The sequence below is a fragment of the Eumetopias jubatus genome, unplaced genomic scaffold (genome assembly GCF_037043125.1).
Source record: "Eumetopias jubatus isolate StellerSeaLion01/CBP00866 unplaced genomic scaffold, mEumJub1_p1.0 scaffold_6, whole genome shotgun sequence".
In the NCBI taxonomy this organism is placed as follows: Eukaryota; Metazoa; Chordata; class Mammalia; order Carnivora; family Otariidae; genus Eumetopias; species Eumetopias jubatus.
In genome coordinates this window covers 134,948,258-134,966,047 of record NW_028274812.1, presented here as the reverse complement: position 1 = coordinate 134,966,047, position 17,790 = coordinate 134,948,258, and the positions used below count along the sequence as shown (strand labels likewise).

General features: G+C 40.0%; 1 protein-coding gene across 1 annotated transcript in view; it reads left to right on the top strand.

The window, feature by feature from the left end:
• The window catches only part of RANBP9 (RAN binding protein 9), a 91,723-nt gene that overhangs the window by 5,919 nt on the left and 68,014 nt on the right, over positions 1-17,790 (top strand). Inside the window, exon 2 of the mRNA XM_088024125.1 lies at positions 7,822-7,933. Coding sequence (XP_087880251.1) covers positions 7,822-7,933 — 112 coding nt within the window. The remainder of the gene's footprint in view (positions 1-7,821; positions 7,934-17,790) is intronic.

Here is a 17,790-nt window from a genome sequence, read left to right as displayed (position 1 = left end):
CAGAGTATCAGAAATGAGGAAGTGACCTTTAGTGTCAAATGCAACAGATCGGTTTAGTGAGCCGGGCAGAGAAAGTTTTCCACTGGATTTGGAAATTAGATCATTGTGACCTTAGGAGAGCAGTTTGAATTTAGTGATGGGGGTAAAGATCAGAGTCAACAGTAGGGACCAAGCAGAGAGGGTAGCGAATATAGATTGCTCTTGAGACATAAAGGCGAAGAAAGAGATGAAGCGGTACCTGGAGGAGGATGGAAGTCGAGGCAGGATTGGTGTTTTTAACATGGTTGATAGTGGAGTTATGTTGTGCCTGGTGATTAGTTTCTAGTGTCAGCAAAGACGATGAAAATCCGCACAATCAAAATTATCCATAAAAACCCCTTTGGAAAGTAGTGTGTTAGAGACTATTGTATTGTTTCCCTCGGTGGTGTGGGTGAAACTGAAGTGACATTATGTTAGATGAGGGTGTATTGTTAGTCTGATGTAGGGAGTCCCAGTAAATGTGTACAAAATGTAACATAGCTTTTGACAGATAAAATTAATAGTAACAGTACTTGCTTTTATTACCTTAAAGTTCATTATGCTCACTACCAATCCCAGTGCATTATCGACAGTGATTTATTGCACCGAGGCCTGGAGGATTTTGTGGAAAGGGCCATTTTGGGGACACTGCCCTTACAGATTGAGAGGCTGAGGGGAAGGAAAGTAAAGAGGGGAAGGGTGAAGAAAAGCTTGGGAGGCTGACAGCGCTGGCTTGGAGGGAGGAGAGCCGTTCAGGAGAACAGGGCAGCCCTGAGGAAGAGAGGAGGACATGTGACTTCTCTGGTAATAGGGGGAAGAGGTGAAGATGGGTGTGGACACTGACCACTTTGTAATAGGAGAATGCAGAGTGGACAGTAGTAGAGTCCCGGTATATGATACAGTCGGTGAGGTAGTGTGCTCACTTATTCGGGGACAGGACTGAAAGCTTTGAGTGAGTGATGAAAACGTGGGCCAGCCATCGGGGAGAAGGGGGAACCAGCTAACGAAAGGTTGCTCAGCGTGTTGAAAGCAGTGGGAGAGCCCCGCTAACGACATTCGTTCATAGTCGTGCCTATTGCAAGACTGGTGGATTTTATTCGGTAGAGACCAGCTAGCTGCCCAGGGCAGCAGTAGGGAAGGGGGTTATACTACTAAATCTAAGGTGTGGTTTTGCTGGTTGCCTGTGGCGGAAGGGTAGGCATGTGAGAGAAATATCAAGGATATTTTGAGAGCTCTTAAGTGAATACCATGTAACCTATCCTGGAAGAGGAAAAATGGGGAAAAGGGGTTCAGGGAATGTTGTTGAAGAGGAAGTGTGGAAGCGAAATGTTTAGAAAGGGGAGAGGATAGGGAGTTGTGTCCTCGAGGAAGATACTGGCATTTCTGCTCCAATGCCAAAAATGTGTTCCTGGGAAAACCTTATGTTTTCCACAAAATTGGGCACTACAAGTAACGGGGCTTATGGGAAAAATCGGGCTGGAGCCAACCACATGGAACCTGTGGAACTTTGTGACCAGAGCACCACAAAAATAACAGTCCTGGTAAAATACAGGCCCAGTTCAATTTCCTCTGGCCTTTGTGCCCAGCATCACAGGCTGCTGATCCTTCGTAGCCTTGAGCCCTGGGGTTTGGGCTTCCTTCTTAGAGATGTAAGTGCTTGACAGCTGTTTAATCAAAAATAAGTATCTGATTCAGGGTTTAGGCCTTTTCAACTCCCCACCCCCTTTTCCAAACAAAGAGGAAAAGTGTACAAACTTCAGCTATTAGAATGGCTGAAGTCCAAAGGAAACCTGACAATGTCAATTGCTGGTGAGGATGCAGAGTGACAGGAACTCACGTACTGCTGGTGGGAATGCAGGATGATGCAGCCGCTTTGGAAAATGGTTTGGCAGTTTCTGACAGAGCTAAACATAGTTTTACCAGCAGTTGAGCTCCTACCCAGCTGATTTGAAAACTTAGCCCACACAAAAATCTGCATGTGAATGTTCATAGCGACTTCTCTCTCATCATTGCCCCAGACAAGAAGCAGCCGCGATGTCCTTCAGTAGGTGAATGGACACACTGTGGTATATCCATACAATAGAATATTATTCAGTGATCAAAAGAAAGGAGCTGCCCTTCCGTGCAAAGACGCATGTGGATCTTCAGTGTATGTATTGCTAAGTGAGAGAAGCCGGTCTGAAAAGATTACGTATTGTATGATTTCAATTACCTGACATTCTGGAAAAGGCAAAACTGTAGGGATGGTAAAAAAGATGAGTGGTCGTTAGGGGCTTGAGGGCACAGATAGGCAAAGCACAGGGGATTTGTAGGGCAGCGAAAGTATTCTGTATGATACTATACTAGTGGATACGTCACACCATGTATTTATCAAAACCACAGAACTTTACAGCCATATAGAGTAAGTTTTAATGTATGCAAATTTAAAAAAATTATTTAGGAGGGAGGGGCAAATCCCAGGATAAAATGCAGAACGTGACAAAACTATCTAGCTGTATTACAAATATATGAAACAGCCTCAGAGAAGAGGTGGGAAGGGTGCTGACACAGGTAACTTTGGAAATCAGTAGTCTGTAAAGAGAAACCGAACTCTTACTGATAAAGTTGTGTCATCCCATGGGGATATGAGTTAACAATTCAGATGCTGTTATACATGTATACTGGAATCGAACAGTTAAGTGGATGGTGGGAGCTAAGTTTCTTATCATTGGGGTGGAATTTTTCAGGTAAGCAGAGAGAGAAGGTTCGAATGATCGGTGTGGTAATAAAGTTGGAGACCTCAGTATTAACTCATGTTTGATTTAATACAAACACGGATGGTTACATATAGAAACGTAGACACACACACACAGGGGTTTAGTATACATGCATATATTTCCTGGCTCTTGTCAACGAGAAAGCCTAAAAGCAGTGACAGCCCAGTAACAAGGAGCATACCTAGTAGCTAGATGCTGGGTTCTAATACCGTTTGCCAGTAAAAGGAACCTCAGGGTTCCTTGGAGAAATGGCTGATTCTAGGACTGGGGCAGGAAACATGCAAGATGAGCCTCCAGCGTCTTCTGGGGCCGGAAAATAGCAAACAGAAAGAAAACACGTAACACAGGTATGTCAGAGGAGCCAAACGAAAAAGTTCCCAGAGGCTAACCGGGGGGGGGGGGCAGTTTGAACAGCAAAATAAAGTAGAATTGTTATAACACAAAGTATAAAGTAAATATGCAAGAGACGCATGGGGTTCATACTGATAAAAACAAAGAAAATATCTTAATACTTTTTGATCAGTACTGGGGTTGAATTTTCCCCAGATGACTCAGTACAGTGGCAGGCGTAGCGGTTCCTGAAGCCACTAAACATGGGACACTAGGAATGTACTTGTGGAGGTGCCCCAGGTTTTTGACTTAGGGTTTTTGTATGTGGCTAGATTTTTCTCTTTACTTCGTTAATGTACCGGGAAAAGCTGTGTTAGGAACTAAATGACTTCTTTATTATGCTGACATCATTCCTGTATTTATCAAGTAGCTGTGAACTAATTTGTATTCAAGAAATGTGTTTTGTAGCAGAACATATTTCATTACAATTTACTATTTCCAAGGTGGAATAGTTTCAGGTGATGTCAGAATCCAAGGTGCGGCTCCAGGAAGGAATGATTAAAGTTAGAGTAGGAGGTCAGTGGGAGTAATTAAAATGTGAGAACAATAAGTTAATCACAAATAATTGGGAAGTGTCTTAATGTCATATGGGACAGATATGTGTTGCTGTGAGGGCATATAAAAAGGAGGTTAGACCAAGTCAGAGAGGTTAGAGAGAGTCATTGAGGAAGGAAAACTTGAGCTAAGAGCTAAGGGATGAGCAGGACATAACCCGGTAAGGAGGAAGGGTAGCGCTTTCCAGTTTGGGGTGGGGAAGAGTTTGGCAAAGACCATGGTCAGGCCAGTGTGTCCAGTTCAGGAAGGTGGTGGGAAGTGCTGGGGGATGGCCAGATCAACAGGGTTTTCAGGAAGTTTATCTTTTTCCTTGGCTGAATGGGAGACTGTTAAGGAATTTTAGTTATATAGGAGAATAGTGGTACAAGGAAGACTAAGTTATATTTCCAGAAAGGCAACTGTGACTGCATGTTGGAGAGTGGAGGGGGTTTGGAGGTGAGCTTCATTCAAAGCCCTTTCCTTTCCTTTAAAAGGGAATCAACAGATTGTGAAATGAAAGAGCAAGGTCTTGCTAGCCTAAGCAATAATTTTGAAGCAATAAATGTATTTTCTTTTTGAACCATATAGAAAACACTTAACATTGAAGACTTCGTGGTTTTAACAGTTTATACTTTGGTAGTGTGAGGTTGTTTTCTGGTTGTCGCAGAACTCAGGTTGATAAGCTTCCTGCTGATGAGCATATTAGAAATAGGCCCTTCACCCTGACATTACTAGTCTTACCTAAGAGTATGAATGCTTTTAATCTGACATCTCAGCTTTTTTCTAGGTCTTTACATTTAACTTTAATTTAAAAATGAAACAAATCCTTTTAACCTTTATGGAATTTTTCTACAGTGTCTAAGTAGAGCATAGTGAATATAATAGAACCTTGAAGATTAATGATTATGTAATTGTTGATAGTTATTTTTGCATAAGGGGAAAATATAAGGCAGTTGATTCATATATGGATTTAATGCATGATTCTACTAATTAGGGGCAAGTTATATAACATCTGTAAGAGTTTTCTCTCTTTAAAATGAGGTTAAACCCATTTCACAGATGTTGAATGAGAAAAATCTATACAGAAGCATTTAATTCTTTGAGTGTTTCCCCTCAAATATTACTTTTCTTTCTCTTTTCCCATAGAAGTAGCAAGAATAGGAGACAGGAATACAAGTGAAGTGATCCAAGAATGCTCATTGTAACTGGATCCTTCCTGTGGGTTCAGAGCTTGCACTGGATCGGACTTCTTGAATTTAAATCCCAGCCCAAATCCTGGTTTGGAATTCTCACACAGCAGTAGGACCTTGGGCGAGTTTCTTCATCTTCCCTTAATTTCTTCATCTGTGAAATGATAATAAATAGTATCTACTTGAGAAGTTCTTTTGAGTGCTAAACAAGTGAACAAATACAGTACTCTTTGAGCAGTGCCTTTCACATAGCATTAAATGTATGGTAACTCTTGTCATTTATCATCATTATCATCATCATTATTATTAAGAATACCTTGAGACTACTTCATCCCTGAACGTTTTGGTCACTTCCCTTCCAGAAAAACAAAAACCAAAAATAAAAGCTAGTTGATTTAGGAATCCAGGGTTAATCAGGGTTTTCTTTAGATTTTTTTAACTAAGTTTTTTTTTTTTTTTTTTAAGATTTTTATTTATTTGGCAGAGAGACACAGCGAGAGAGGGAACACAAGCAGGGGGAGTGGGAGAGGAAGAAGCAGGCTTCCTGCTGAGCAGGGAGCCCGATGCAGAGCTCGATCCCAGGACCCTGGGACCATGACCTGAGCGGAAGGCAGACGCTTAACCAACTAAGACACCCAGGCGCCCCTTAACTGTCTAAATTTTTAAAATAACTAATTCCCAGGCAACTCAGTTATTTGAACACATATTTACATTTTAAATGTCTGTTTCTAAAGAAGTGACCTATGTCATTCTGCAGATTTACGCTGTTTTTTTTTTTTCTTCTGCTTAGTTTAGTGTAAATCTATTACCTACATATGTTAAAGCAATTGGGGGGGGGCATCTATATATTGCTGCTTTTGTTTTTCTCTTCCTAACCAATTTTATCACCAGTGGTCACCAGGCTGAGAACTTTTGCCCATAACCTACATACTTAAGACATCTGTGGACACAGGTTTTCATGGTAATAGAAGGGAGTGGCTGAGCCATGTGAACATGTGCTAATTTGCACTGCAAATGTAAACTTAACTGTTTAGTGATGTAATTTGATGACGTGTATGGGAAGGGAAAGGATCATCTCGTTGGTGTGTGATGGTTATTGTACAGCTAAGATACAGTTTTTGATTTAAAAGAAGGTATTTAGTTTTAAAACAATCGTGGCAAATTTGAGGAGGAGAATTTTTCGACTCATGAAGGTAGTGTTACAGTAGGACTGAAGGATTAGTGACCTAAGTTGTATTGGGTGAAGCGTATTTAACTAGAACACTGAATAATAATTTAGAGTATTTTTCCTCATGCAGTCCTTTTGGGGATTGTGGAGACTTGTCTTACTCTGAGTCCTTTCTGACATGCTACTTCAACTTCTGTTTTTCTTCTTCTGTGGTTTTATGGGCATATTTTCTGTTGCTCGCTTGGTTTTTGTTCACATGCTAGCTTTCAGGCTAATTTGTGTCTTGGGTGAGGGACAGGGGAGGTGAATGTGAGCAAAGGAAATCCTCCAGGATTAGAATTGAGGAATAGCTATTTTAAAAAGTTTAAAAGCCATTGTCTAACTAACAAGATTCCCTAAAGAGTTCAGCAGTGGTATGATGATACATTCCTTTCTTTCTTTTTTTTTTTTTTTAAAAGGTATTTGTTAGATGTTTTCAGTGTTTGGTTTTTTTTAAAGATTTTATTTATTTATTTGACAGAGAGAGAGACAGCGAGAGAGGGAACACAAGCAGGGGGAGTGGGAGAGGGAGAAGCAGGCCTCCTGCCGAGGAGAGAGCCCTATGTGGGGCTCGATCCCAGGACCCTGGGATCATGACCCGGGCCGAAGGCAGACGCTTCACTGACTGAGCCACCCAGGCGCCCCGATACATTCCTTTCTTAAAAAAGAGAAAGGAAATAAAAGTAGAGATTAGATATATTTCTTAGTAGGCTGTAATTGACCAAAGAAATTTTTTGGGTCAGCCTTTGTATGGAATTGATAAGAATATGTCCAAGAACAAACTTGAAAATTCTTTTTCTTTTTCTTTCTTTCTTTTTTTTTTTTAAGATTTTAAAAAATTTATTTAAGGGGCACCTGGGTGGCTCAGATGGTTAAGTGTCTGCCTCCGGGTCAGGTCATGATCCCAGGGTCCTGGGATCGAGCCCCACATCAGGGAGCCTGCTTCTCCCTCTTCCTCTGCCTGCTGCTTCCCCTGCTTGTACACTCTCTCTCTGTCAAAAATAAATGTAAAAAATCTTAAAAAAAATATTTAAGAGAGAGAGCATGAGCCGGGGTTGGGGGTGGGACTGAGGGAGAGAGATAAGCAGACCAGACTCCCCGCAGAACAGGGAGCCCGATGCAGGGCTCAATCCCAGGACCCTGGGATCATGACCCGAGCCGAAGGCAGATGCTTAACCGAATGAGCCACCCAAACTTGAAAATTCTTAAAGTAAGAAAGCTGCTTTGCCAATTCAATCTAATATAAAATTTCACTTAAAAATATACCCTATATTTTATATATTTATACACATGCCCATATATGTAGATGCTTCTGGTTTAAAAAATAGGCCATTTGACAAAAGAATATTGCTTGGGAATAATATAAATTATAAGCATATTTGGATCTAATAAAATTTAAGGTCATATTTTCATCATGTCCTTGAAATGCATCCTTTTTTCTCTTAAAAATATAGTCTACCCTAAAATATTTAGTTTGGCAGGTTCAGTGTGTTCAGATTCTGAAAGTCTGTTAAATCTAGGAATAGTGTCAAGAGTCCCATGACTAACCCTGGGCTGCTTTGCCTACTGGACTGTGATGACAACTGTTTCATTAAGTCTTTATATGTATTGGTGGGAGCAGAAATGCCTATATATCATTCTAAAAACTGTATGTCTCCCTGAATTGTTTCAGATTTTCGTTGACTATCTCATTTGATTTTTTTCCCCCTTCCTGTTTCATGTGCAGGTCATGGCAAAACCCCAAAAGATGCAGCATCCGTTCGCGCCACGCATCCGATACCAGCAGCCTGTGGGATTTATTATTTTGAAGTAAAAATTGTCAGTAAGGGAAGAGATGGGTAAGTGTACGTTTTGGTGGGATAAATTGCTTGCAGTCCTTGGGTAATTATTTTTGTCTTGATTTATCATATTTATGATGTAATAGGAAAATGGGAATCTCGGAAATACTGGTAATTTGTAAAGTAGGACCTGAATGTTAACGCTGTAGTGGATTGGATATAGTTCTGCTTAAATACTAGTTGAAGCTAATACTTGAGTTGGTGAAATAACCAAGTTTTTCTGGTCCATTTGTCATGCAATTGGAGAATTGGAATTAACAGAGAGACAGTGACTCATTTTCCATGCCTTGTCTTACACTGCCCTTTTCTGAATTCTGAGAATTTAAATCTTCTCAGAGCTAGTTAACCAAGGCCAACAGGGGATTCATAGGTATTTCATAGGGGTTGGGACTTAGACTTTCGGGTTTAGATCAGAGAAGTATGTTCGTATGCTCTCAATTGGAGGTGATTCCCAGGGATTAGGATGTGGTATAAATAAAAGCTTCCAAATGGGAATTCCATGTGGATCCTGGAACCAACTTTTATAGCATTGCTTTTCAGCTTGGGATCAGTGTGTAGTATGTGTGTGTACGTCGGAATCACTTATGGGACCGTTACAAAGATAGTAATTTGGGCCTTACCCTAAAAGTTCCTAAGTCACTATTTTCAGAAGCAGAGCTTGGGCAGGATAGGCATCCTTGAGTAAGCTTCACCGAAAATTTTGGTGCATATCTCTGATGAAGAGCTGATTACCTAGAATCATTAGATCTATCCTATGGTATTTTCTGATAACTTCATTGTGGTATCAGAGATCCTTTAAAGCATCCATAGAGTCATTAGTCCAACTCCCAAGATAAACTTACCGGGTGAGTTGGCCCAATTGAGTAGAGTTACTAAGTTGACCTGTATTTGAAGTGAATCACTTAACCTGTTAGTGCTGCTTCCATGTTTAACTGACAAAATAAGTATATTTAGTAGATTATTCCTCCTACTTTATTTGCTGAATATTTTCATTCTCAGTAGTATGGAAGGTAGAAGGTGAACCTTGGAATTCATTGATAACTTTTTATTGAACTGCCTCAGTTTTCCCAGGGTGATCAAGCCAAAGATAAAATCGGAGAAGCCAAGCATAAAGTGATTGAGAGACCCTACATTGAAATAGGCACACGATTGTAACCATTTTTAACTCTACTGCTGCATGCATACTCAGCCAGTTCTTTTTATACTTAAAATTATACCGTCAACCTCTTTCATGCTGGTGTTGCTCATGATGATTCCCCGGGTTCTCTTCACCTTTCCACCCTACGTGCTCTGTCTTTGCATGATCTTGACCTTATATTTTCATGGCTGCAAACACCCTGATGAGTGTCAGATCTAAAGCTACATCTCCAGTTATTCCCTCGAGCTCTAGATCCATACATCTAACCCGATGTTTGCATTTGAGTGTCCCACGGGTGTTTCACTGTAGCTTGTTTTAAGTCTTTTTCTCAGCACCAGCTCGGTTAGTGGTTTCGCTATTGCTAGAAACTTGGGAATTTCCTGTCTCTAACTTACTGTGTCCATCTCTACGTCCTCTGCCTTGGGTTTGCTAATCTATCCCCTGAATTACCTAGGTGGTCGGTTGCTCCCATCTGCAACTGTTGTCAGTGTTCTTTCTCAGACACAGCTGACTGTGTCAGTCCCTGTCTTGAGATCATTTGGTACACCTGTTGCTTTGAGGCTAAAATCTTAAACTTCTTAGCAGGGTCCTATGTGATGTGACTAACTCCTTTGTAACTTTTCAGTCTCATCTCTTTGTTGCCAGGATCCCTCGTTCATCTTTTTTCCTTTCATTTTTAAAATTAGGTGATTTTTACATAATAGTAAACTTTATCATTTTTAACGTGCAGGTCTGTGAGTTTTGACAGATGTGTATAGTCATGTCAGCACCACCACAATCAAGATACAGTTGGTCTTTGAATGATACCAGTTTGATCTGCACGGGTCTACTTTATATGGAGACTTTTTTTATAACTATAGTACAGCCCTGGAAATATATTTTCTTTTCTGTATGATTTTCTTAATAACATTTCCTTTTCTCCAGCTTTATTGTAAGAATACAGCTTATAATACATACCACATACAAAATATGCATTAACTGTTTACTGGTAGGGCTTCCAGTCAACATCAGGCTATTAATAGTTAAGTTTTTGGAACAGAAAAAGTTAGGATTTTCAGCTTGTGTGGTGGCAGGGGTGGGGGGTGGGTGATCGGTGTGCCAGCACCACCCATTGTTCAAGGATCCCATGATAAAACAGTTCTATCACCCCCCAGAATTCCTTTATACCCCTTTGTGGACGATTCTTCCCCATCTCTCAACGACAATCATTGATTGTCTCTAGAGTTTTGCTGTTTCTAGAATGGCATATAAATGGAATCATAGTATGCAGCCTTCTAATTTTGGCATCTTTTACTTAGTGTGGTACATTCGAGATTCATCCCCGTTGTTGCATATATTGGTAGATCCGTCCTTTTTATTGTGGATTGTATGGTTGAGCCAACCACAGTTTGCTTATCCACTCTTCAGTTGAGGGACATCTGGGTTGTTTCCAGTTTTTGGCAATTAGGAATTTGGCCACTATAAACATTTATGTACAGGTTTTTGTGTAAACTTGAGTTTTCATTTCAGTTGGGTAAATATCTAGGAGTGGGATTGCTGGATCGTGTGTTAAGTGCATTTTTAACTTTATAAGAAACTGCCAAATTGTTCTGCAGAGTGACTGTACTAGTTTGCATTCCCACCAGCCGCGTATGAAAGTTCTTGTTGCTTTGCCTCCTCAGTAGCGCTTGGAATTGTCAGGTTTTTTTGTTTAAAATTTTTAGCTATCATAATAGGTATCTTAGTGGTTTCTTGTTGTGGTTCTAATTTATATTTCCTTAATGAAGAATGATGTTAAAGAATCTTTAATTCTTATCTGCCCTCCCCTTTTTAACAAACTCAATAATTCCTTTATTTTGATTTATTTATTTTTTTTTTAAAGATTTACTTATTTGAGAGCATCGGCGGGGGTGGGGGGCGGGGCACAGAGGGAGAGGGAGAAGCAGACTCCACCCTGAGCATAGAGCCCAATGCGGGGCTCGATCCCAGGACCCTGAGGTTATGACCTGAGCTGAAGGCAGATGCTTAACTGACTGAACCACCCAGGCCCCCTTTTATTTTGGTTTTAAATTAATCATTTGTCAACAGCTGTGGAAGTGGTTAAGAAGTGACATACAGATATACTTAAAAATACTGAATTTGACAGCTAAATTGAATGGAATATTTCGTAGGGCAGTTTTCATTTTGTCATTTACGACAGTTAAATTCAAGGTCCTTACACCTCATCTCCTTCCTGAGTGGTGGAAGCTCTAACTGGGGCATCCAGTTAATCTCCATTTCCGCTTGGATGCACGCTGAAGCTTGAAGAAATAAGCCCCAGAAAATAGAAAGTAGGATGCTAAACAGAGTTGAATCAACATAAAGTGACCCCAAAGAGAGATGTGGAACAAACTTTTTAAGTTAGAACATACTCTCAAGGATCTGTTTTTAATCAGAACCAGCTATCTGTGAAAAATGCATTGGATAGATAGCAGTGTAGTACCGTCAGGTACTGTGGGCACTTCTCTGACTGTACATGCTTTCTCATATTTCTAGTTCTGTCTGCAGGCTCTTTCCTTCCTTCTTAAATTCACCTTCTCTTGTCCCTTTACCATTTCCTCAGCTTAACTAATTACTCTTCAACCCTAGTTTAAAGATACCTTTTTGGTGGCACTTTCTTCTCCCCCAAATAGGATTATGCCTTTAATATGCTTCCTTTACATTTTGGCCAGACTCTAATTATAATATCTGTTTGTTTCAGTTGTCCTGCCGAATCAAGTGTAAGGGACTATTTTATGTTTCTGTAACTCCAGTACTTAATTGATAGCTAGCATTCATATGAATGAATAAATGAATGAATGAGAAACTGTACTTACCTCCTATGTATTCTTGGAGAAAACTGTTGTATCTTTGGGCAGATCTTATTTATCCTTCTGGTACACTTTTCAACTAAGTTCTAGGTCTAACCCCATGCTTTTGAAAGGGAAGGGTGATTCATTTATGGAAGAAGAGCAAGTCATATTGCTAATTTTGGGTGAGTAATGTCTTTCTGGAGATGTATTTAACTGTATCAAGAGAACTAAAAATTGTTCCTAAAATCCCAACCTCTTTTTATTATTTATTTATTTATTTTTTTTTGTCAGAGAGAGAGACAGAACACAAGCAGGGGGAGAGGCAGGCAGAGGGAGAAGCAGGCTCCCTGCCGAGCAAGGAACCCGATGTGGGACTCGATCCCAGGACCCTGGGATCATGACCTGAGCTGAAGGCAGCTGCTTAACCGACTGAGCCACCCAGGCGTCCCCCAACGTCTTTTTAAAGAGTGGACCAGAAAGAGCAGCTGTTAGTCACTCTTCATTTGCAGTGATAGGTGCTCATCTGAGAGTTTAATTATACTCAGTTTGAAATTTAATTTTTTTTTTTTTTAAGATTTTATTTATTTGAGAGTGAGAGAGAGAGCACAAGCAGGGGGAGCTGCAGGCAGAGGGAGGAGCAGGCTCTCCCTGGGATCATGACGTAAGCCGAAGGCAGACGCTTAACTGACTGAGCCACCCAGGTGCCCTGCAATTTAACTTTTTTTTTAAACTGTGTTTATCCAGGATTAGAGCAGGTAAATAAATATTTAGGCCCAAGAACTTGGTTTAAGATAAATTGGTCAATGCAGCAAGTTTCCTCATGACATAGCGGGAGTTGAGTATGAATTACCTCTTAATTTATATCTGTGATAGGCATTATTTCTGGGTCTGCCTTGGAAAATTAAGAATATGACTATTCTTAATTGTTATTTCTACCTTATTGCCTAAGAAATAAGGCCTGAAGGAAGTTCTTTTTCAGTGAGTGAAAGAATATATTTTGGGTTTTGCCTTGGATTTTCATTTAAATGAAACTATTTTGTTTATGTTCAGGAAAATAAGCTTATTTATTGGGACACAATAGCCTAAGTTTTATAATTAATTTAAAAATAAGTTTCTAATGTGTTCCATAACAAAAAGTTAAATCATTTATCACCTTGTCTGCATAACTTTTTTTAGGAAACATATTTAAAGGCTGTATATTTTTGTGTTCTTGTTAATGATTGTTGACCATCAGGATGGATTTCTGAAAACAGTCTGTGTCTCATGAATCTACTTTCAGTGCAGGAATTTTGTTCAAGTTTTAAATTATGCATACTAACACAAGCAGTGAAGATAGTTACTTTTAAATGTGAGAGGTGATAAATTTTTTATCTGAATATTTTTAGAGTTATAATTTATTATGAGTATGCTACTTTTAGCTTTTCAAGCAAAATATTGATGCCACTCTGCCAGTGATTCAAGAGAAACCAGCAAGTAATCCAGTCTCTGTGTTCTCTTCCTGAATTCTGCTGCTGATAATAAAGTGCAGTCCTTAAGAGTGTTCCTTCTGTGCTTGCTGACTTGCTGGATTATTTCTTGGGGGAGTGGAAGAGAAATAAAGGCCCTTCTTGGGGCGCCTGGGTGGCTCGGTCATTAAGCGTCTGCCTTCGGCTCAGGTCATGATCCCAGAATCCTGGGGTCGAGCCCCGCATCCGGCTCCCTGCTCCGCGGAGAGCCTGCCTCTCCCTCTCCCTCTGCCTGCCTGTGCTCTCTCTGTCAAATAAATAAATAAAATCTTTAAAAAATAAATAATAAAGGCCCCCTCTTCCCCTTTAGTTTTAAAAGGCTTTCAAAGGTCTTTCCTTCTGGTTTTGATGGGAGATAAGCAGCAAATGGAAACACAGTGAACAAAGGAATGGAAAAAATGAACAAAGGCATCAAGTAAGCAATATATTTATTAACTTAGGAAATATATATCAAACACGTATGATGTGTCAGGCATTGTCACCAGCTGAGTATAAATATGAAATTGTTTTATTCATCTCTGTCTTATCCATTCTTCCCAGTAGAGGACCTGACACTTGGTAGAAACTCAATAAATGCGTCAAGTGAACTAAATGTGGGTCCTTGCCCGCAAGGAATGTCAAATTCATTGGAGGGTACAGTGGGGCAGGGCAAGGAGCAGACTTAAACGAATAACTCTTAAGATTTACTCATCACCTTAAGGACAAGTGAGTATCTGGGAGACGGAGGGGATAGTGATTTAATTTTCAAGGTAGCAGATTTATAAAGGAGGGTAGTATTGATAGTCCTAACAAACTGAGTAAGAATTTGAGAAGCTCTTCTGGGTGAAAATATTCCAGACTGTGATAGTGGTGGAAATAGTCTCAGGGGAGGAGTGGAACTCTGTGGTGTCTTTCGCTGAGGTCTGTGGCTCAGTATTATTGGAGACTTGAGGGATTATCGTGAAGAGTTTCCAGCAGTGAGAGTGGAAATAGAGTCTAGAGAGCATTGATGATAGTTCTAAGATGGAATGCTGTATAGGGAATAGAGAGCCTTCAGTCTTTTTAGTTCGGGCAGTGATAGGATAGCTGTTTTAGAAAGACAGCACTGACTGGGACAGCGGGTAGGGGGCATTGGTTATGGTGTATGATGGCAACGTGAAAGATGACTAGAGACAGGAGTTGGGTTATGAGGCTGGTGCCTAGGGATGGACTGTGATAGAAATTTAAAAAAATAATAGAGAAAGAGATGGTGGTTTAATTTGTTGGGTACCTATTATGTGCTAGGAACCTGAGATTTATAAGGACAGATTGGCTGAGACAGGGTCCCTGCCCTCCAGAAGTTCTCAGGTAAGAAGGGACATGGGCATGTGAATAAGTTACCGAATATATATAATGTTTATATATAACAATAGGTATATGAACAAACTGGGGAAGTATGATGAAGTGACCAACTGTATTGGAAGATGGCATGGGAGGCCTCCATAGAAAACTTGCTGATAGTTAGGGAAGAAGAAAGTTAAAGCTGAGGCTCTCACTTCCCTGTCCTTTAGCCCTCATTTACCTTCCTTAGACTAATTTCCTAAAGATCCCCCAGAGATTGTCTGTGAGCAGTTTTTAAAGATGAATAGCTGTTTTAGAAGCTGATTAGTTACTTTTGCCAAGAAATACAGTGAAGGACTTTGGGATTAGACACATGGAGATTCAAATATTGGGTCTGCCTGCACACTGTTTTGTGGGAGAATCGTGTATACATGATTGTGAAGGGACTTCTGATACTAATGGGCATTGTCCTTTGTCTTTAAGGTGCTAGTCCTTAAGCAAGGGAATGTGATAATGCTCTGATGGTAGTACAGAAAATAAGAGGTCTGAGACAACATCAAGAGGACCAGTGGGCTATTATGATTTTAAATTGAGGGCTTAATCTGTGTAGAAGAGTTGGTGAGGAACTGTGATAGCTATTTAGGACATGAAAAAAAAAACTACCTTAATTGGGAGGTGGGAGTGGCGAGGGTGGCTGTTGAGAGAGAAAGACTTAAGGATAGCTTCCGGGTCTCTGGAGACTAAACAAAATAAAAAATACTGGAGGGAAGTGGGACTTTGAAGTTGGAGATGAGGGGAACAATGTTTGAATTGCCCTGGGACATCCAGGTGATTAATAGTAAAGCATTGGGTGTTTGGAGAGAGAGCAGAGGTATAGGTGGATTTTGGAGTCATCAGAATGGGAATTGTTAAAGCCGTAGGGATCGATGTGATCAGTCACCCAAGTATGTAGCGTAATAGACACTTGACACGCCATATTTATTGTTTATATAGGAGGAAAAATATCTAGCTGAAGATTCTTAAGCAGGAATGGTCCGGGAGAAGGGAGATTGGAGAGTGTATTGTGTCAGAAGCCAAGAAAGTCAGTAAAAAGAACGGAAGTGTCCACTTGTTTGTCACTTAGGATCCTGTTAATCCTTGTTATAGCAATTACCTTGAAGTTGGGATGGAAGCCAGTGTGGTATGTCGAATACAGAGGTGAAGAATGGGAACGGTGGAGCCAGCGGACCGCACAGCTGTATTGCTCCTGTGGGAAACAATTCTCTATCCTCAGCAAAATAATACACTGCTAATTGAAAAATTCAAAGAGTACAGAAAAATATGAGGAAAATTATAATCTTACATAATTGCTAATAATAATTCAACTTGTTTCCTTCCAGTTTTTATAGATACGCTTTTTTATATTTTAAATGTAATTATTCTTTACTTACTGGTTTTCGCGTTGTTTTATTATTGATATATGTACTTATTACGTATTTCTTGCATAGTTATAAGCGTTTTCCTATAAGATTAAAAGCCCAAACATCTTTTTTCTTTTTCGCTGTAACGTATTTTGTCATACCTATATTAAGGCACATCCATAGCTATTTTATTGTTATTTAAATAAACTCCTTTCACAATAACAAATAATTTTTATGCATGAAATCTTTCTCTGTTTCCTTGGGAAAGATTTCTTGAAGTAGAATTATCCTCTCAAAGGAAAAGACGTGCACATTTTTAAAGACTTGTGATGCAATGGCCAACTTGCTCTCCAGAAAGATGAGCCCAACTTCCTTCTGGGTGGGAGAAACTTGGTTGTATGAGTCAGTGATGGGGAGTCACTAGTGAGTCCAAAGGAGGATTGAGGAGGTGAATTCCTTTGCCAAGGGAGTGGAGTTGGGGATTTTAAATAAATTAGGAATATGGGCTGCAGTGTGGAATTGACTGGAACATAAATATCTCTACTTCGGGAAGCCTTTCTTGACAACCTTTCTTCCTCCCAGCTAGGTTAGGCTCCTGTTAGCTGTTCTTATGGCCCCTTGTTACTGCCCCTTCCTAGCATTTTGTCATGTTCATTAATTATTTATTTAAGGTCTGTCTTCCCTGTGAGAGTGTCAGCTGCACAGACTTTTCACAGCTTAATCGGTGTTGTCCCTCTACATAAGTACTTAGTAAACATTCACCGATCAGAAAAGTAAAAGGATTGAGGAACTATGAAATTTAAAACCCGGAATTTGTTGTGACAGCAGTTCACATAGGTAATACCATTTTTCTCTGTGTACTCAGCTGATGAGGGAGGAAAGCTGAATTGTGTGATTGGTGAAGGCTGGGAACTGAGAGGTAAATTGGAAGAACAGTTGTAAATTGAGGTTACTGGCGAGGGAATATGGAAATGGCCAGTTTTAGTTCAGGCTGGATAATGAAATGAACTCAGTAAGGATCTGATAAACTCAAGACAAAATGGAGAGATGAACTTATTGCTGTCTTGAGTGAGGTTTAAGAAGAGGACTTCTTTTTTTTAATTTTACTTTATTATGTTATGTTAATCACCATACATTACATCATTAGTTTTTGATGTAGTGTTCCATGATTCATTGTTTGTGTATAACACCCAGTGCTCCATTCAATATGTGCCCTCCTTAATACCCATCACCAGGCTAACCGGTCCCCCCACCCCCCTCTCTTCTAGAACCCTGTTTGTTTCTCAGATTCTATAGTCTCTCATGGTTCATCTCCCCCTCTGATTTCCCCCCCTTCATTCTCTTCCTACTATTCTTCTTCTTCTTTTTTTTTTTTTTAACATATAATGTATTATTTGTTTCAGAGGTACAGGTCTGTGAGTCATCAGTCTTACACAATTCACAGCGCTTACCATAGCATATACCCTCCCCAGTGTCCATCACCCAGCCACTCCATCCCTCCTAACCCCCCAGGACTCCACAACCCTCAGTTTGTTTCCTGAGATTAAGAATTCCTCATATCACTGAGATCATATGATACATGTCTTTCTCTGATTGACTTATTTCACTTAGCATAATACCCTCCAGTTCCATCCACGTCGTTGCAAATGGCAAGATTTTGGGGTTTTTTTGATGGCTGCATAATATTCCACTGTAAATATGTACC